Genomic DNA, 20,280 nt, shown 5'->3' with positions numbered 1-20,280 from the left:
TATGGGAAAACAAGGAGTCCATGATGCCTGACATGAGTTGCTACCACGAAAAATACCTTGGTAAAGACTCTGTGTAAACATCTAAAAAATCTGTTCTTACCCCTACACATTGTTTGGACTTCACTGGAGCAGCCTTGAACTCCATCACCTCAAGGGCATACTTGCCCACAGACAGATTCCGGACCATGAACAATATCATAGCTCACATCACAAGCTACCCTCAGGTAATGGTCAACACATGTTTGTCCCCACGTGGCCTCATGCACTCCATTTGCAAGACTCCACCTTAGTTGCCTTCAAGCATGGCTAAAGTCGATTTACTCCCCAAACTGTCATTCTATGAACCTTATGTTGGCAGATCCCACCAAGGTACTGTCCTGACAAATCCTCATATGAACTTATGATCGAGTTTTGGCTCTTTTCTCCCCTCTTTGCCGGACAAGACCATCATTATGGATGTGTCCCTACTAGGTTGGGGAGTCCATAGGGATAGAGCCCTACAAATCTGCAGATATCCGCTTTATATTCAGATGCGGATATCTGCAGACCATGTTTGAGGATCACGAATTGGATGTTGATACAAATTTTGTATCAGTGCAGGGCTCTGCATATGGGCAACCACACTGCACAAGAAATGTGGATAACTTGAGAGGCCAGACTGCACATCAATGTCCTCAAATTACAGGGAGTAAGGAAGACATGAAAGGCCTTTTTTCTATTCATCTGCTCTCATCATGTCCTGATAATGTCAGACAACACTACAACAATGGTCTTCTACATCAATACACAAGGGGGAGCAAGATCAGCCTCCCTGTGTGCAGAAGCAGTCCATCTCTGGAATTGGTGCATTCTAATCCTGTCCTTCACATTGCTTGCAACTATGCCAAGTTTAATGTCATCTGCAAATTTTATAAGCATACTTTCCATTAGCCAAGTCATTAATGAAACTATTGAAGAATGCTGGACCCAGGACAGACCCCTGCAGGACTCCACTAGATATGTCCTCCCGCTATGACAGTAAATCATTGATTAGTATTCTTTAAGAAGTTTCAACCACTTATGCACTCACTGTATAGTAATCTAATCTATATCATATTTCTCTCATTTCCTTTTGTGCATGTCATGTGAAATTGTGTCAAAAGCCTTATTAACATCCAAATAATATCACATCTACTGCTTCACCCCATCCAGTAGTCCAGTTATCCTGACAAAAAGAAAATTAGATGTACTGAAGAAAGAACAGAATCCATTTTCCAAGAAGTATACAATCTACGTATATGAATACGTACAATCAGTGGCACCAAATTATCATGAGGTGTATGAAAGTCATTTCATCACAATAAGGTGACCATCTGTCCTGTTTTTAAATGGACAGTCCCGTTTTTTGGGACTTTTTCTTATATAAACGCCTATTACCCCACACCCGCTGTACTGTTTTTTCACAAAAAGAACGAGGAGTACTTGTGGCACCTTAGAGTTGCTATCTGGTAACCCTACATGACAAGGACAGTTTATGACCACATACCTACTTTCTGCAAGGGTGCCACAGTATATTTCTTGCATCAGCCACTTAGGACTTTTGTGATTGGTGCACAATGTGTGGGGACTTTTTTTATTAATTGCTGTTGTTAATAATGTATTATTAAATTATATTTTATAGTCTGGTAGTGCCCAGGACCCTCACTCCAGGATTCAAATAAGTAACAAAAAAGATCTGGGGGTTTGGTTCTGACCCACTTTCCGTGATTATACCTGGTACCCTCCACATCCCCAGAACTGGCTGCATTTCAGGCTCTGTGGGATTTTTGACATGAAAGACATTACATAAATGCGTATTAATTATAAGTTTGAAATCACACAACTGACAGTTTTGTCATTTTCTTAGACGCCGGAGGTCTCAGTACAGGGAAAACCCCAACTCCTCTAGTTTTAGTCTCTTGCAGCACACTTTGAATTACCCAAATACATGTTCACAAAAAGAAAAGGAGGACTTGTGGCACCTGAGAGATTAACAAATTTATTTGAGCATAAGCTTTCGTGAGCTACAGCTCACTTCATCGGACGCAACCAAATACATGTTATTTGCAGACGCTCCCTTGGTGCCCTTCTCGTCTATCGCCCAGCTCAGCTCCAGCACAGCACTCCCTAACTGAAACCCCATCCCACCTCCAAGACTCTCGCGAGACTTCGAGGTTTCACGAAATCTCCCAGCAGCTCTTGCTCTTTCTCTTCCCCCGTGCGGGCGGCCCCTGAGGTGAGTCTGTTCTGGCTGCTGCGCCCGGACCCGGCTTCAATCCGCCGCCCCTCGGCGCCATCCTGCCCTGGGAGTCCCGGAGCCGGCACCGGGCGGCGAGGGGGCAGGCTCAGCCGCCTGCTGGCACCGATATTTCCGTGCCCGGGGGCCGCCACAGGGAGGGGGGGGGGGCAAAACGGCGGACTCTGAGTCCCCGCACGCAGGCTGCGAAAGACCCGGATGTGCCAGCTCGGGTGAGGAGCTGGGGAGAGGACGCGGGGCGACAGAGTCCGTATGTCGGGGCCAGACGCCGCGGTAGGGGGGACTGGGCTGGCTCACTGCAGCGGGAGGGGAGATTGGGCAGACTGGGCTGGCTCACTGCAGCGGGAGGCGCGCTGTGTACGTGGCTCGCTGATCGCTGCCCGTGCCTCTCCCCTTAGTGTCTGGGTAAGAGCCCTAGCGACCCCGGGGAAGTGAGGCTGTGACATGCTGAAAGGCGCCCACTCGCTGGCTGGACTATTTGCATGCTCGTTCTTATGCTCGTGCTCATTGCTGTAGGATCTGAGCACCGGTGCCCAGTGCACTAGGGTTAAAATGTTACGGCGATGGCTAGATTTCTGTCTGAAACCGTTTGGGACTAAGATGTGTCAGGTAACACTTGTTTATAATTACAAGTTCTCTCTGTGGGTCCATGTATGTCTATATGGCTTATATAATGAGTTTTCAGTATGGAAATCCACCTCAAAGAATGGTTCTACGTAAAAAATAAAATAAAATAAAAAAATTCACGCATCACCCGTTTGTGTGAGCTTTTCTTAATCTATCAGGAGTTCTGGGAGGAGGACTTGTGGCACCTTAGAGACTAACAAATTTATTTGAGCGTAAGCTTTCGTGAGCTACAGCTCACTTCATTGGATGCCCACGAAAGCTTATGCTCAAATAAATTTGTTAGTCTCTAAGGTGCCACAAATACTCCTTTTCTTTTTGCGAATACAGACTAACCCGGCTGCTATTCTGAAACCTAATAGATTAAGGATGTTTTACTGTTGTGTTGCAACAGGCCACACACAATGTGAGCAGTTTGTGAAAGGAGTAGGTTTTGAGGTCATACGTATAGTGTATTTACCCTCTGCCAGCATGCATTTTTAAGTGTTTTCATTCTAATTTATATCAAACGGTCCACAAACTGTTCTTAAAAACAGCTTTCATGAGAAGGTTGTGGCTGCAGTGATGACTTTCTTAGGACACCTTTGGATTAATCATGAAAATAAAATGGATTTCTGAGCAGCTGCTTCTCTCCGCTATCTCAGCCAAAGTAAGAAATAACAGCATATTGGACACATTGGGCATGTGATAGAACTTTAACATCTATCTCTTTGTTAATGTTTTCCGCAGGTAAGCTCTAAAAATGGTCCGCTACTCACTTGATCCAGAGAACCCCACCAAATGTAAGTGCTTTTTCAAGTATCGGTTGCACTTTTCAGGAATCGATCAGGTTCTGTAATTTCAAAATGTTATTTTTTGTTTCCATAGCATGCAAGTCAAGGGGTTCTAACCTTCGAGTCCACTTCAAGGTATGCAGAGTGTATGTTTGGAATTTTTTTTTGAGAATGTAAGGAATAGAAAAAACATTAATTTTAGAAGAAAATGCTTTCTCCCTTTGTATTTCATGAAGTCATTAAAGTTACTAGTTATGAAAATACAGTAGAGTAAAGTAGTTCTACTGTGTAAGACAAGGTGATCACAACGGTTCCTTTTGGCCTTGGAATCTATTAAATCTATTTGTAGTGGTAGAGTTCATAAATATAGAAACAATACAGTCCATGTCCCAAGGAGTTTGCTGTCTAACAGATTATATAACACAGTGGGAAAAGTAGCTGCTTATAATGGGAATATAGGAATTGATATATATCAGATCAGACCAGTGGTTCATCTAGTCCAGGGATCGGCAACCTTTGGTCCGTGGCCTGTCAGGGAAATCTGCTGGCAGGCCAGGACGGTTCGTTTACCTGCAGTGTTCTCAGTTTTGGCCGATCGCACTCCCACTGGCCGCGGTTCGCTGTTCCAGGCCAATGGGGACTGCGGGAAGTGGTGGCTAGCACATCCCTTGGCCCGCACCACTTCCCGCAGCCTCCATTGGCCTGGAACGGCGAACCACAGCCAGTGGGAGCTGAGACCTGCTGAACCTGCGGATGCTTCAGGTAAACATCCGCTGGCGGGCTGGAATGGTTTTTCCTTGATAGGCCGTGTGCCAAATGTTGCTGATCTCTGATATAGTCTAATTCTTTTGTTTCAAGCAATGGAAAAGTGTTCAAACATGTTGGTTTTAATGTTTTGTTGTTTGTATGCTTTGGGATAGAGACATCTGAGAAGTTCTGTTAAATTTCATTAAATTATTTTTTACTGTTAGTAAAGACCATTATGCCAATCTTACCCATGTCATACTGACCATCAAGGAAAAATATTTGCATAATTGCAGTGTCCTAATATCTGGCTACATATGAAAGGGTGCATCCTTTATTGTTGGAGAAACAGTGTTGTGTGGCTGCAGTGATGACTTTCTTAGGACACCTTTGGATTAACCATGAAAAGAAAATGGAATTCTGAGCAGCTACTTTTCCAGAGGTTAAATTTCGTCTATCATGCATCTTCCTACATTTGATAGCTATTAATTCATCTTCCTCGTTTCAGTTTTCTTATATGGCTTTGAAATTAATATGACCCCTTTTTTATTTCCTTGATTTTCTAATTGTTTTTGGTACAGTTCTGAGAATAGCCTTTACTGGCTATTTGGCTTTGAAGTAGTGGATGAAATAGCATTAAATTAGCCCAGTCCCCACCATAATAGAAGAGTGTATTATGTGAATATTTTGTGTCTGAACTAGCTGAATATTTGTAATTTTTAAATTTTTTATGCATTTTATTTTGGCAAACATTGTCCAAATATCAGTAGTGGTATAATTAATAGGAACTGTAGTCAAGGGTTTGGTCACTGCTACTTGAAAATCTGGTCCCCCACAGTGACCTCAAGAAGCAGCTAGGTTATACAAGAACCTCAAAACTGTCAGTTGAAGTGGCAAGTGGATGGGGCTTATGGGTGCAGGAAGCACAACATTCATAAGTCAGTCCAAGATTATGGAATTCAGTACCAGACAGATGATGTCTGCTAACCTCGTTGCATTCAGAACTAAATAAAAAATAATCTTACTCTGCTTTTATTAAGCTCTGCAGACACAAATTAAGCAACAAAACAAACTAGAACTAATCAGCTATTTCCCCTTCTCTGCTGAGTGCCTAGATGGAAGAATACTTAAATTGCCAGTAAAAAAAGAACTTGGAGAAACCTATCCGTGAATGTACAATACTTTGTTTTGTTGCTAGAACACTCGTGAGACAGCTCAAGCTATCAAGGGCATGCATATCCGGAAAGCCACTAAATACTTAAAGGATGTCACCCTAAAAAAGCAGTGTGTTCCCTTCCGTCGTTACAATGGTGGAGTTGGCAGATGTGCTCAGGTAAGAATTGAGATTGAAATTTGGAAAGACTCTTTGAATAATTGATTTTCATGATAGAAGAGGGCTAGGTTGCACTGTGTGTAGCCCACCACTTACGAAAAGCAAAAAATGTTGTATTTAGATCATAAGCAAAGTATGAACTCAGTCCATTCTAATGAATGTAAACCTCTGTATTAACTTCACATAGTTGGCAGCCTTCGCTTAGGAGGTCCAGGGCAGCAGTCATTAGCAGTACTGTAAGTCAGAACGGGTGTGTTCAGACGTGCGTTGGGGAGGCTGACAATATAGCACTCATATCTTTTTAAAAAAACAAAACAAAAAATGTGCACACAAAGCCAACTTGGGCATGTATATAAAGCGAGAGGAGAGATGTATTTTGGTTGATCCTGGACGCTGGTAAAGGGGAATGAAAAGCTTGGGGGGGGGGGGGGCTAGTTGCATTTGGAAAGAAAGTACAGTCATTTTGGTGTGTTAGCTGGAAAAGCAAAACAGGGATTTCATCCTATATTTTTGGGTTAGAATTGCTTGTAGAGTTATGTGCATTTGTGGTTGCTATGATGACTTTCTTAGGACACCTTTGGATTAACCATGAAAAGAAATGTGTATTCTGAGCAACCTTTGTAAAAGACAGGTGATTGTAATTTTACTCAAAACAAAAACAACTAAACTCTTTAACGTTCCAGGCCAAGCAATGGGGCTGGACACAGGGGCGTTGGCCTAAAAAGAGTGCAGAGTTCCTACTGCACATGCTCAAAAATGCTGAGAGTAATGCTGAACTCAAGGTATGTTGAAAATGCAAATGGACATGTACAGTTTAACGCAGTGGTCCTTGGTGGGGGTTAGGAGTGCTGCTCAGCACTCTGCTCCTGGCCTGGGGCGGGCGGGGGCAGGGACACATTCCATTATTGATAAAGGAGGATGTGAGAGGAAAAGTTTGGGTACCACTGGTTTTAAAGCAGCTCAAAATCTTGGATCCAAATACTCCTAAACAATGGTTAAAAATCTGAAGGTCAGAGGAGTCTGGAGAGCTTTGAGTTGTGTACTCAGGTCTGAATCTGTGGTTTTGGTTTGGCGCTGTATCTATTAACATTTAAATTATGCAAATCTTTGGAGCACAGAACAAGGTGGGAAGTCTTATAAATTATACCTAGTTCATACACTAAATTTTCAACTTGACTACATAAAGAATATGTACATGTGTCAAAAATGAGTCTTACATCCACAGTTAGGTCTGTGAGTTTTTTGTTTGGTTTTTGTTAGTTTTACACATGGAAAACTTGCATTTTGTTTATAGTGTTGTTGTAACACTAAATTGTAGTCATCACTGCCACCACAGGTCACTATCTTAGGACACCTTTCGAATAACAATGAAACAAACTTCATTTCTGAGCCATCATAATTTTGAATGTTTTTTGTAAAAGGCAGTCTGAAATTTTTAGTCTTCCTGAGCTATTAGTTGACTCTTCCATTTTATAGATGCATAAAAATGCTATGTACTTTTGTGAGATTTACCATGATAAACTAGTACATGTTCCCACGCAATAACTTTCCGGGTTTCGTGTTCCGCCATATTTGGTACAAACAAAAACGTTTTGTTACTAGAGGAAAATAAGCCTAGAATAAACCTTACAAGTTTCTATTGCATTTTTTCAGGGTCTTGATGTGGATTCTCTGGTAATTGAGCACATCCAGGTCAACAAAGCCCCCAAAATGCGCAGGCGTACCTACAGAGCTCATGGTCGTATCAACCCCTACATGAGCTCCCCCTGTCATATTGAGATGATCCTCACTGAGAAGGAGCAGATTGTTCCAAAGCCAGAAGAGGAAGTTGCTCAGAAGAAAAAGGTAAGAAGATAACTTATTTAGTAGTGGTATTATTGAGTGGTTTTGCTCTGAATTTGTATATTACAGACTTATTCATTTGTCAGTGTGTTTTAAACAAATCTGAATTTTTAAATTTGCATTTTTCAGATAAAATTGTTGCTATTATGATTATCTTAGGACACATTTGGAAATAACCATGAAAAAAATGCATTCTGAGCAACCTTAATAGTGTTACAATATAAATATAGCATTCAGAATATGAAAGGATTCTCTGTACATAACTTCACTGAAAGGGATGGTTTTCATTTGTATGCTTTCCAGTCCCTGATTAAAAAATAATACTTATAATTATTCCTGAAGAAAAATCCACATAATGTCAAGGTAAAATAGCCACACTAAGAGTAAGAGGACAGCTGGTGAAATAGTACACGTTTCTAAGGTTTCCAAACTCTTATGTGAAACTGAGGATGACAGTGGCCTAACTGTAGGCCATGTTGTTGTAGCTGTGTTGGTCGCAGGATATTAGACAAGGTGGGTGAGGTAATAATACCTTTTATTAGATTAACTTTTGTTGAGAGACACAAGCTTTCAAGCAACTCGGAGCTCTTTTTCAGGTGTGGGAACGGGTCCTAAGAGCGTCACAGCTAAATAGAAAATTGAACAGTTTAGGACAGGGGTTCTCAAACTTCACTGCACTGCGATGCCCTTCTGATAACAAAAAATACTACACAACTCCCGGAGGCAGGACTGAAGTCTGAGCTCTGCCACCCCAGATGGGGGGGAGAGGGAGGCGGCATGGCGCGGCAAAGCCCAGGAACTTCAGCCCCTGGCGGGGGCCTGTAACCTGAGCCCTGCCACCCACAAGTGAAGCCCTCGGCCCCCAGCAAGTCTAATGCGAACCCTGGTGATCCCATTAAAATTGGGTTGTGACCCACTGTTATGAGAACCGCTTAAGTGGTTAGCACATATTCTAAGGGATGACTCAAGGTGAAGTGGCCTGTTAAAATATCCCTGTAGTTATAGGAAAAAGGGAGGCAGGGAAATAGTGGGTTACTGATTTTTGTAATAAGCCATAAATTCAGTGTCTTTATTAAGACCATGATTTTTAGTGTCGAGCAAAGTTATGGATTTAAGCTCCCACGCTTGTCTTTTGAAAGTATTTTGCAGGTTTCCTTTGAGGATGAGGACGGATAGGTCACACAGAGTGGTGGTATAATCTCCTTTGTAGATGCAGATTTTCATTCTTTCCTTTATTTTTCAGATCTCTCAAAAGAAGCTGAAGAAGCAAAAACTTATGGCTCGGGAGTAAATCTGACACAACAGATGTACATAAATAAAAAAGAAAACTGATATCGTGTGCTGCTTTTCTTGGGAAATTAACTTTTTTCAGGGTTTTGCTTTGTTGAGCATAACTTACTTGTAATATTTAATGGGTGGGATTTTTTTGCCCTATTTAAATATTCGCATGTTACTATTTGAGATTCTTCAAGGCTTTAAAAACTGCTTCTTTCCTTACTCCTTCCTACACAGTTATTTATAAATTATCTCCCAGATTGGAGTTTGAAAATTGTATGTTTGGATTATTGGTTGTGGCCTTCATTATAAGACACATCACAAAAGTTTCAGTAAAATCAACTGGTAGTGTAAACTTATTTTACAAAGTGTTTTGACTGCTTTTTAATGAACTTACCTTTGAAAGTTGTGTAATGTCCAGAGCTATGCTTGGTCTTTCATTTCTATCCCCACTACATCACTTTGGAAGCAATATTATTTTAGCTTTCGTAAATGAGAACAGTAGATAACATTGGATTGAATAACTTGTAGTTGTCTTAGTTGAGGCAGGAAATTAGTTTTGCATATATTGAATTTATTGCTGAAAGATGGCTATACATTTCAGTAGATTTAACTCTTCTATTTATCCACAAACCAGTGCAGCATGTGCTGTGTTAGTGCAGATTTCTCCATGCTGTCCCATCAGTTTTTCAGTCATCTTCTGTGGGAAGACTACTTTTAAGAGGTGACTGATGCCCATTTGATCCTTGGCATCTGGGGAGCACATGGGTACATTATGATGGTTTTCTGTTTGGATAGCTGTCCCATCATGAGCATGGACTGAGTCCAACCGTTTATTTCACCTAGGCTGCTAAACAGTTCTCATTAGTTACATTGGTTACCAATGACCAGAGCTGGATTTGAGGTGATGATAGTTGAAAGGCTTCCAATCCCCTGATCAGTCTTGTCCCTGGTGTATTTGTATTCTTCTCGGAATAAATTAATTTGCTTGTTAACCTGCAGAATTACTCTAAATAGCACCATTTGACATCTGAAGTCTTGCACTTCTATTGTAAAAATAATTACATGTTTGGGATTTGTTAGTGTTATGACATTGTTTGTTTTTATAATATTGTCTACAATGAAAATATTCAGAAAATGTTTTTCCTGAAATTAGGAATTATAATTCCTAACCTGTTTTCTCGTAATCTCAGTAGTCTTCCTTTCTATTCTCCCCAAAATCTTGGGGAAATTTAAAGTATTTACATCTCTTATATAGCCAAGTTTGAGGAATATATTTGATCTAAAAACCCTGTGCTCAAACTGATATTCTGAGTTGTACTGAAGTAAATGTGTAGTCAAAATTGAACTGATTGCTATTAGATCTATTTCTTCTACAAAATATAAAAATTACAAGTCAGCGTTTAAGGTGAAATCCTAATTTTAAAGCGGAGATGGGCAACTTTAAGGTAGTAAAGGGCAACAAAATCCACTAAAAGCCTTTGGTAGACTATATAATCAATATTGATTTATTTTTAGTTTATTGCATAACTCAAATGTTTTACAGTACAGTATGTTAGCATACAGCTAACTATTCACACTGTAAAACCAAAGTTCTTAATTTAAGAAAACATTTAAACATCTTTCATTAATCTCTTTTTTCAATATGCAGAAGAGCAGGGGATTAATAAATGAAAATAGGAACGTAATGTTACAGTATCTTACAGTGAAACTTGAAGGTGAGCCTCAATGTATATATCAAATTATATCTCTCTCAAGTTTAGTGCATCTAACTCATTAAGACAGCAGTGTTTTCATCCATAGTTAATTCCTTTTCTTTGACTTCAAAGGATTCAGTGTAGAGAAGTTTACTTTCACAAATGTAAGCGCTTCCAAACATAGAACAGTTTCGACAATCACTTTTTCAGATTTGGGAAACAAGACTCTGGAAGCAGTTTTCAGAACTGAATATCACTTTCAGTAGCTGCACCCAAGAAAAGATCAGCCTGCAGTTTGCACATACTGTTGCAGTTCAGAAGGTTGGTCATTGACAACAGCTGCAAGTGGATCATTTAAAAAGGATCAGATGAGGCTGAAAACTTGTAAAATTTGTTGATATTAAGCATCATTTCAACATCAGTAGTGTACCTGCTAAACCGACTTGCATTTGGGCCATGCTGCATACAAGTGCAGCCCGTTGTAAAGTGGACAAAATCCAAATGCAACAGGTGAGTCTTTTCAGAAGCAAAGGTGGACTTTTCAAACTATCCAGGTGATCAATGAGGTCTGACAAGTCTGGTCCATGCATTGCAATTGCAGATTCCAATAATTCAGAGGTTTGTTTGTTAATAAAAAATGCCATATTGAAAAGAAAAATGGAATAGTCCAGCTTTTCTAGGAACTCCTCAGTATCAAAACTTGCAGTTCTTTTCAGAAAAGCAATTATCTCTTTGAAGTGCAAGGAATCTCTCAAAAAGCATTTCACAGTTCAGCTATCACACTTTGCATCCACTTCAAGAAAAGCCACAAACCTGTGATGATGCAGTGATCTGTTGCCACTTTCACATCCGATCAAGTGAGCTGTTGTTCACGAAAGCTTATGCTGAAATAAATTTGTTAGTCTCTAAGGTGCCATAAGTACTCCTTTTCTTTTTGCAAATACAGACTAACACGGCTGCTACTCTGAATCCTTTCACAACCACGTTCATGTTGAAACTTGACCTTTAGTTCACTCACAGCAGGTGCTCCATCTGTAACAACAGCCAACAACTTTTCAAAAATCTGCAACTGCTTCAACTACACAGAAAATATCTGGACCCTGTTATGTGCAATGAGGTTAACTTCTTAAGTTCTTTGTGCGGATGAAAATTACCGTCAACCCAAGAAGTGCCCAGCCCCTCCCTCTAACACAGGAGTGGGCAAACTTTTTGGTCTCAGGGCCACATCCGGGTTCTGAAACTATGGAGGGTTAGGTAGGGAAGGCTATGTATCCCCAAACAGCCTGGCCTTTGCCCTCTATCTGCCCCCTGACTGCCCCCCTCAGAACCCACCACCCATCCAACCCCCACAATCCTTGTCCCCTAACTGCCCCGACCCCTAACCACACTACTGGCCCCTGAGAGGCCCCCTGGGACTCCCATGCCTATTCAACACCCGTTCCCTGACTGCCCCCCCGAAATCTCTACCCCATCCAACTGCCCCCTCGGAAACCTTGCCCCTTATCCAACCTCCCCATTCCCTTAACATGCTGCTCAGAGCAGCATGTTTGGCAGCCGCACTGCCCAAAGCCTGCTGTGCTGTCCAGCAGGTGTAGTGAGCTGAGACTGGGGGAGGGGGGGACAGCAGGGTCTGAGGCCTCACTGAAAGAGCAAGGGCTCCTGCTTCTGTCCCACTTTTGCCTTTTGAAAAGGTACAGTAACCCTATTCCCATTTCCCAAGCATTGAACAGCACTACTGCTAATGGTGCTAATGAGATTGACCTCCTTTATAAAGTGCTTTAAGGCAACTGTAGCCACTCCATTCAAGTGGTCCACAGATCATTTCCTCTAAGGTGCGTGCCTGGGTGGCTGCACAGAGAGAACAAAGGGCCACCCACCTAATTAGTGGAGGAGTGCAGGCGTGGCTCCACTAATCAGGTGCCTGGACCCTGGAGAAGAGGCACCTCAGGTGAGGTGGTGGCCTTAGGAGGAATAGGGTGTAGGTGGGAGGGGGCACTGGATGAGAAGAGGGATTGGGGGGAATTTGGGATGTGCGGCAGCCTGAGAGAGAGGTGACTTTCCCCAGCTCCAGGGCTGTGGCTGTTGTGGAGAGACCCTCCCCCTTCCCAACCCCAACTCGGGGGCTGCCACGGCAGGGGAGAAAGGGCACCAAATGCATCCGATGAAGTGAGCTGTCGCTCACGAAAGCTTATGCTCTAATAAATTTGTTAGTCTCTAAGGTGCCACAAGTACTCCTTTTCTTTTTGCGAATACAGACTAACACGGCTGCTACTCTGAAACCGCACTAGAAAGCTAAGACTACCGCTATTAAAATAGCGGTTGTGTGCTTTTATTTGTAGATCAGAAAAAATGCTTATTAAGGTTTTGGTTTTTTTTTAATCCAGAGCTTTTATCCAAAGCGCTTTACCCTAGTTAACGGAACATGCATTTAGACAGACCCTTAAGTGGGCTGCCGAGACTCTCGGCAATTTTCAAGTGGTGGGGGTGGGGGTTCGAGAACCAGCGCTTTCAGACAAAAAAGAAAAGGAGGACTTGTGGCACCTTAGAGACTAACACATGTATCTGAGCACAAGCTTCCGTGAGCTACGGCTCACTTCATCGGATGCATCCCCAAGAGCGAGGCCCGAGCATCAACCCTCGCTCCCGTCGGCTCGCTGGGGTGTCCGCTCTGGGAAGGCCGATGGCCTCTGCAAGCAGAAAGCTGAAGCTGATCACGTGGAACACACACACACACACACACACACAGCGTGTTTGTGACGCAACGAAAAATCCTGTCCGGACCTTCGTCCAATAACCGGCCCGGGGCTGCGGGGAGACGCCGCCCGAGCTTTGCGCGCGCTGGGGTCGGTAGCTCCTGTTTCCGGTTCCCCGGCGGCCAGCTCCGCCCCAAGCCGCCTCCGGACTCTCCCCGGCCGCCGCTCTTGGCGTTCCCTGCCGGCGGGAGACACGGTGCGGCGCGGCGCAGCTTCGGTCTCTCACGCTTTGCCTCTGGTGTCATGGCGGCTGGCGGCAACTCCCACCCGTCGTGTTTTGCGCACGTGGTCAACGGGGCTCCTTTTCCCATTGGCGCTGGGCCGGTGACGTCGGCCATCCCGTCCGGAAGGCGGAAGTGAAGGGGCGGCTTCCGGCGCGGCGTCGGTCACAGCCCGGGCGGTGCGCGGTGCGGTTGGGGTCGTGGCGGGAGGAGGAGGAGGAGCCGGCAGCTGGGTCCGTTACGGTCAGGGAGCCCTTCGTCCGTCCCCGCTCCGCTCATAAGGGGGGGAGGGGGAGCTGTTCCCTCTACCTCCCCGCGCCGAGGGAGAACCCCCCACGCCCGCCATCCCTGATTGAGCCCCCGCCCCACCTGCTTGTCCCTGGGCGGATTCCCTCCTACCCTGCCTGCTTTCCTCGTTCCCCTCATTTCTGGTGCCCTGGACACCCTGCCCCCCATGCGTGTGCCCCTGGTGCGAGGTGGAGGCGGAGAAAGACGCCAGGCCCTTCTTGCCCTACGCCCAGGGTTGCCTCTGGCCTTGTGGAGCTGGCTGGGCCCCTGGCGTTTTTGTGCTTATCCTTTTCCTCCAGCTTCTGGAAATACATCCTTTTAGGAATCTGCGTGTCATAAACACGAAAAGAGTTCAAGTTTGTGTTGGTTGGTTTCAATCCTTTGTGATGGGTCGCCGCTGAAAGGCAAAAAAAAAAAAGAGTGCTTGTGGCACCCTAGAGACTAACAAATTTATTAGCGCATAAGCTCACTTCATCGGATGCATTTGGTGGAAAAATGCAGACTATCGCTGAAAAATGCAGTGACTGTTGGTTTTCTGTAGAAAATTTCTCTGTCAACAATTCCAGCTTTGTGGCTGCAAAAAAAACAAAAAGCCTCTTGCGTAAAAAGAATACTGACCTTGAAACCATGTGGCCAATGAAATGGAATGCATGCCAATTCTGGTCTTCGCTGGAAGACTTTTTGGGAGAAGGGGTGTCTCGACATATGTTATCTGCATGCATGACTTAATGGAAGAGTTGGGATCGACTGAGGTTTTAACAAAGACTTTCTCTATCCACAATGTTAAATAGAATTTATGAAAACAAAGAATTTAACACTGACTAAAATCCTTTCCCCTTTCCATTGCTCAGCCTTCACTTTCTTATTTGCTTGTTTCATGAACTCTCCATTCTTAGTCTTATAGACAGCACCTGAATTTCTAATATAAAGAAATAAGCAGGGAAATTTTCAGGTCCCCTTTATACAACATGAAGAGGCAGAAGAGGGTGACTGAAGTTTTTTTTTTTAAATCCTTGTTTTAAGTTACATACTTTAAATACTGTATAAAGAAAAGGAGTACTTGTGGCACCTGAGAGACTAACAAATTTATTTGAGCCTAAGCTTTCGTGAGCTACAGCTCACTTCATTGGATGCATCAGGTGCCACAAGAACTCCTTTTCTTTTTGTGAATACAGACTAACACGGCTGCTACTCTGAAACCTGTAAATACTGTATGTGGCTCAACTTTACCAAGAGGATGAACCTATATTGGCATTAGAAAAGGTTCAGAGAAGGGCAACTAAAATGATTAGGGGTTTGGAATGGGTTCCATATGAGGAGAGATTAAAGAGGCTAGGACTTTTCAGCTTGGAAAAGAGGAGACTAAGAGGGGGCGATAGGATAGAGGTACAGTATATAAAATCATGAGTGGTGTGGAGAAGGTGAATAAAGAAAAGTTATTGTTTCCATGATATAAGAACTAGGGGCCACCAAATGAAATTAATGGGCCGCAGGTTTAAAACAAATAAAAGGAAGTTCTTCACTCAGCATACAGTCAACCTGTGGAACTCCTGAGGAGGTTGTGAAGGCTAGGACTAGAATAGGGTTTAAAAGAGAACTGGATAAATTCATTAGCCATGATGGGTAAGGAATGGCTTCCCTAGCCTCTGTTTGTCAGAGGGTGGAGATGGATGGCAGGAGAGAGATCACTGATCATTACCTGTTAGGTTCATTCCCTCTGGGGCAGCTGGCATTGGCTTCTGTAAGTAGACAAGATACTGGGCTGGATGGACCTTTAGTCTGACCCAGTGTGGCCATTCTTATGTTTCTTCTCCCAGTGAAGTCAATGGGAGTTTCGTTGTGGTCCTCAGGCAAAGCGGAATTGGACAACACCGAAGGCAATTTCAGATAGTTCAGGTCCAAAGTTTGGGTAATGTTTACAAAAACTAATATGAATTTCTAAATAATTTCACTAGTTTTTAATGTTTCAGTGAAAACAGTAGTTAGTCAAGGACTAGTTTCCCCCCCGTCTCCCTGCATTGTTTGCAACCCAAATCCACTGTTTCTATTGTATAAGCCGTTGGAAGGATGAATAGTAAGCAGAAGACATGTTGATGTAAATTAGAGACTTAAACTGGTTTCTTTAAACTTAAAGCATTGCAAAGATTTTTATAACTTTTTTTTTAAGACTTTTAAAAATGTCAGTCCCTTGGTTTTCAGTGCTATTTTATTGCCTCTTGTATCAACAGATTCTGTCAGAGTATTGGAAAGAACCATGGTGTGCATTCCTTGTATCGTCATTCCAGTTCTGCTCTGGGTCTATAAGAAATTCCTTGAGCCATATATCTACCCTATAATTTCACCTTTCATTAAGCGCATATGGCCTAGGAAAGCTGTGCAGGGAACACTGGCCACCAAACAAGGCCAAGGAGACAGTACTAAAACTATTCTGGGGACTTCAACCACAAACCTAGGCCCAACAGATGATTCTGGAATGTATAAGGTAAGCAATATATTTTAATGCATATGGGAGGGAGGGAGGTAGCTAAGCATGGAATCCCTAAGTAGAGCACCCTATAACAATCCAACCTGGAAGTCACAAGGGCATGGTGGATTGTTTTGGGGGAAATTCAGATATGACAGAAAAGGTTGTGAATGTCTAACCAGGTACAGAGTAGCAGCCGTGTTACTTTATATTCACAAAAAGAAAAGGAGTACTTGTGGCACCTTAGAAAAAACAAATTTATTTGAGTATAAGCTTACGTGAGCTACAGCTCACTTCATCGGATGCATTCGATGAAGTGAGCTGTCGCTCACGTAAGCTTATGCTCAAATAAATTTGTTAGTCTCTACGGTGCCACAAGTTCTCCTTTTCTTTTAACTAGGTACAGTTTTCTCAAGTAGGAAGAACAATTGCCCCAAATCAACTTCTGAAACCTCTTAGAGAGAGAACAGAATCATTGTAGAATGGCATGCTCTATCTCAGCTATAGCTAATAGTTCTGCTTAAGAACTCTTCTGACTCCTTACTTTTCCACTACAAAAAATTCAGCAATTAAATCTTAAATGACAATTCATCTGATGCATTAAGCAGAACAGAATCCAGTTTCCTGTACTGGCTCTGCAGTCCCAGTAAACAATAGTGTGTACTGACCAACATGTTTCAAGTGCTGTGGGTTTTTTTTTAACATGGTAACATTTTTTTACCTTAGTTGCACTTTAATATCCAAAGAAATGGGCATAAGCTCTTCTTTATACTTTCTAAAAGGCCAGAGAAAAACATGTAAGAATTGTATATAAGGCTTTACCTAACTTCTTTAAATTTCAGTCTGTTAGTGAAAATTTCTCAGAACTGAGGCAGATGTTCTGAACTCATCTCTTCATTCTTTCCTCCCCAACTAAACTGTAGGGTTCTGAATATGAAGAATTTTTTTTTCTTTGACATTGGTTCATGGTACTATCTTCTACTTCCAATTTCAGATTGAAAGCAATGGGGTCGCAAATGGATTCACTACGGAGGGATCAACGGAAGTTTCTGACAAGAAGACTAATTAAAGGAACTTGTTCATTAGGAACTTCTCGTTGCTGCACAATGTGAACTGGTGATATTGTTCCCTCTTTGAGATTTGGTGGCCCTTCTACCTGAAAGGAAGCATGAGTTGTTTGTAGCAGAGGGTTTCCTCTGCTACTGAAATGTGTGAATTTAGCAGCTTTCTCTTTAAGATGTTTGAGAAGTTTTAAACTATTCTTATTCCTTACTACATTTTCCTCACTGAAATTCTCTGCATCTGTAATGCAGTTCAGATGATATGGTTAGATATCCTAGATTAATTTATTTTTATCAATAAATGAAGCTTTACACGGTAAATGTGTCAAATTCTTATGGTTGTCTTGTAATGCATCTAAAATCCATGTATTTTACAACAGTTCCTGAAACTCAAACTTCATTGTAGCTCATTACTCTTCTCTTAGAGCCGCATGCAAAAGGTTAGGGTTTCATTCAATACAGTGTGGTGGAGTAACGTGCAATCTCTTGCTCTAAGAGCTATAACTCTCCCCATTCTTGCTAAAGATGTTATGGATTGTACTGAGGACACCAGCGTGTTTCTTGGCAATGCTATGAAGAAATTTTATAAAAGATCTCCACCTGGTAACCAATAAGCTAGAATAGGTGCAGTATTTACAGGATATATTTAGTTTATTGGAAGCAGAAAGAAAGCCCTGAGGAATGGCAGGGATGTAGCACGAGAGAGTTACTACTTTGTGTGCAAGCTGCAGTAGTTAAGATGATAGATGTCAGAATTGTAAAATTCAGAATGAGTCCAGAAAAATCTGGTTAACCTGCTTGTGTAACTTAACTAAAACAAACTGGCATTTTATTAAAACATTTGTTTCTTATAAAAATGTTTCTAGTTTCTTTTTTCTTTTTCTTTTAAAATTTTGTTCTTGGAATGGAAAGCTTTCAAAGCTCAGGGGAATATTATATAGACAGGGACCCCAGCACAGGGATGGCATCTGAACGGCTTGCTTTGTTTGTGGTGGCTTCCTGACTTCTCATCCTGTGCCAGGTCTAACCCCCAATAGAAAAAGCTGCTTCCTGTCCTGCTCTGCTCCTCAACTCTATTAATGGAAACTGTGCTGTTTTACATGCCTCTCAGCTCTGCAGAGTGTAAAGGTAATAGTCCCTTTCTGTATACATCTCCAGTGCAGGTGGGATATTGTTCTGTTTGGAGTCATACATGAGTTGAGGCAATTCAGAGGACAGAAGCAATAATGACCCAGGGGTGGAGGGGCTCCTTCTACTGAACAGTCCAAAAATATGTGATCAGTTTGGAGAAGAACTATTTTGGGTGGTTCATGGAGGGCATAACTAGGAGTAATGGAATGAAAATAGGAAAAGTTACTGATGTATATCAGGCTCTGGCCCACTCTTCCAATGCATGTGGCTGGAGCCCTATCTCTTGGGATGTCCTAAAACTGAACTTGAAAAGATAATGGGAAACATTCTTGTATGACTAATACATGGTAGAGGGGAGGGGGAACTGAACTTCTTATTTTAATATTCCACTTAACAGTTGATTATTTTATTCTGTATGGCAAATGTAACACCTGTAGTTAAAGTTCCACAATAAAACCTGTTTAAGTTTTTTATAACTTTGCCAAACTTCAACCATTCAGGTTGAAATTTTCCATGCTTTAGTGTCTGTCTCAGCCTGAACTCTTTTTTTTTTTTTGAAAGTTAACAAAAATGGTTCAGCTGATCCCCAAGAATGAGATTAGGGAAAAGTGTTGTTTTGCCCAGGTTAAATTTTTTTGCACCCATTTTGTTGAGAAGCTCTAGGGCTAATAAGCTTTGGAGCAGGGACTTGAAATTTAACCCGGGTCTCTCGTTCCCGTTGCTGTCCCTGTGAACACTTGTCCAAGTTATAAGCCTTTGAAAGATCTCAGTATGCAGATAGTCAGACTTGTTGTTTTGGCTTCACAGTTCTTCCAAAGATTCCATTTGTGTTGAGCATGCTCTAGCTCAGGGATGCAGGGGCCATGCAGGACCTTCCCTGCAATTGATGCTGCTAGGAAAAATTACATTCAATACACTAAGGTTGCAAAGTCAAGCATTTGTAGGCTAGGTAGGAAATGACACTTGTTGCAACGGGTAATGGGGTAAGGAGGGGAACATGGCCTCTAGTGGCTATAGAATCAGATGAGGCAACAGCTCTGCCCTGAGGATCACAGGTGAAGGCAGAGTCTCTGCAAGCAGGAATCCATAAAACGGATTCTGCAGAGGGTACTGAGGCTGATGCTGAGGTTGGTGGGTTTGTCACAGCACCAGCCAGTCTGCAGAGTTCTGGGATATGGTTCACACATTCCCCTTCTGCAGTCACTCCTCCCTGCTTCTCTCTTAAGTCTCCTGGATTTCTTGGGAGTTTCCCAACTAGATTTGTTACTATTCACTGGGCCAAAGAGAGAGTGTGAGTGATTCTATAGCCTAGTGGATTAGGGCACTCACCTGGAAGGTAGAAGGTGTAGATTCAAATCTTCTCTCTGCTTGACTTAAGAGATGTGGATTCAAATTCTTACCTCCCAAGTGAGTGGCTTAAACACCTGCCTATAGTCATTCTTTCTGGCCCAATGAATATTTGAGTTTATATGAAGTAGAACAGCTTTAAAAGTAGGGTGTGAGAGTAGACTAGTCTCCAGTTCCAGGAAACCCACCCCTTTGAGTCACTTTATCTCTAGCATGAGGGAGTCTTGTCAAGGTGTTGGGGAGCTATCAGCAACTCTCACTCTCCTCCAGCTTACACAGACCCGTCTTTGCCTTGCAGGTTAAAAAGAGGTGCACATAAGTGCCTTTGAAGTAGTCCCCTGAGATATCCAGCCCTTGACATGGGCTACTTACATAAATTCTGGATCCTTTGTTCCCAAAGAAAGTGTACCCCAGTTTTACCTTAGGTTCTGCACTGCTTCTGTATAACACAG

At 42.5% G+C, this 20,280-nt stretch overlaps 2 protein-coding genes and 4 non-coding genes across 9 annotated transcripts; all 6 read left to right on the top strand.

The window, feature by feature from the left end:
• Positions 1-2,176: 2,176 nt before the first annotated feature.
• On the top strand, positions 2,177-8,923 carry RPL17 (ribosomal protein L17). Of its 2 annotated transcripts, none has more exons than XM_038401954.2 (7): positions 2,177-2,254; positions 3,629-3,681; positions 3,767-3,807; positions 5,615-5,749; positions 6,433-6,531; positions 7,403-7,594; positions 8,835-8,923. In XM_038401954.2, exons 2-7 carry the CDS (start codon positions 3,642-3,644, stop codon positions 8,880-8,882), a joined length of 555 nt encoding a protein of 184 aa, XP_038257882.1. In that variant the 5' UTR covers positions 2,177-2,254; positions 3,629-3,641; the 3' UTR covers positions 8,883-8,923. The 2 variants fall into 2 exon arrangements, with proteins under 2 accessions (XP_038257882.1, XP_038257883.1); XM_038401955.2 differs by having other exon boundaries at positions 2,218-2,487.
• Positions 3,456-3,522, top strand: LOC119856456. Its single transcript, XR_005293306.1, has one exon. It is a non-coding gene; the product is annotated as a small nucleolar RNA SNORD58 (small nucleolar RNA).
• On the top strand, positions 4,779-4,845 carry LOC119856454. Its single transcript, XR_005293304.1, has one exon. It is a non-coding gene; the product is annotated as a small nucleolar RNA SNORD58 (small nucleolar RNA).
• On the top strand, positions 6,299-6,365 carry LOC119856455. The gene has a single exon (XR_005293305.1). It is a non-coding gene; the product is annotated as a small nucleolar RNA SNORD58 (small nucleolar RNA).
• On the top strand, positions 7,730-7,794 carry LOC119856458. Its single transcript, XR_005293308.1, has one exon. It is a non-coding gene; the product is annotated as a small nucleolar RNA SNORD58 (small nucleolar RNA).
• Positions 8,924-13,631: 4,708 nt separating the features above from the next.
• Positions 13,632-18,207, top strand: C5H18orf32 (chromosome 5 C18orf32 homolog). 3 transcript variants are annotated; one of them, XM_043515245.1, is made up of 3 exons: positions 13,632-13,757; positions 16,051-16,307; positions 17,284-18,207. In XM_043515245.1, the coding sequence occupies exons 2-3, from the start codon at positions 16,080-16,082 to the stop codon at positions 17,356-17,358; spliced, it is 303 nt and encodes a 100-aa protein (XP_043371180.1). In that variant the 5' UTR covers positions 13,632-13,757; positions 16,051-16,079; the 3' UTR covers positions 17,359-18,207. The 3 variants fall into 3 exon arrangements, with proteins under 3 accessions (XP_043371180.1, XP_038257884.1, XP_038257885.1); XM_038401956.2 differs by having other exon boundaries at positions 13,667-13,770; positions 16,054-16,307; XM_038401957.2 differs by having other exon boundaries at positions 13,674-13,780; positions 16,054-16,307.
• The last annotated feature ends 2,073 nt before the right edge of the window (positions 18,208-20,280 follow it).

The sequence above is a fragment of the Dermochelys coriacea genome, chromosome 5 (genome assembly GCF_009764565.3).
Source record: "Dermochelys coriacea isolate rDerCor1 chromosome 5, rDerCor1.pri.v4, whole genome shotgun sequence".
Taxonomy (NCBI): domain Eukaryota; kingdom Metazoa; phylum Chordata; order Testudines; family Dermochelyidae; genus Dermochelys; species Dermochelys coriacea.
Note: the sequence above shows the minus strand (reverse complement) of the source record. Positions and strands in the feature narration are given on the sequence as shown.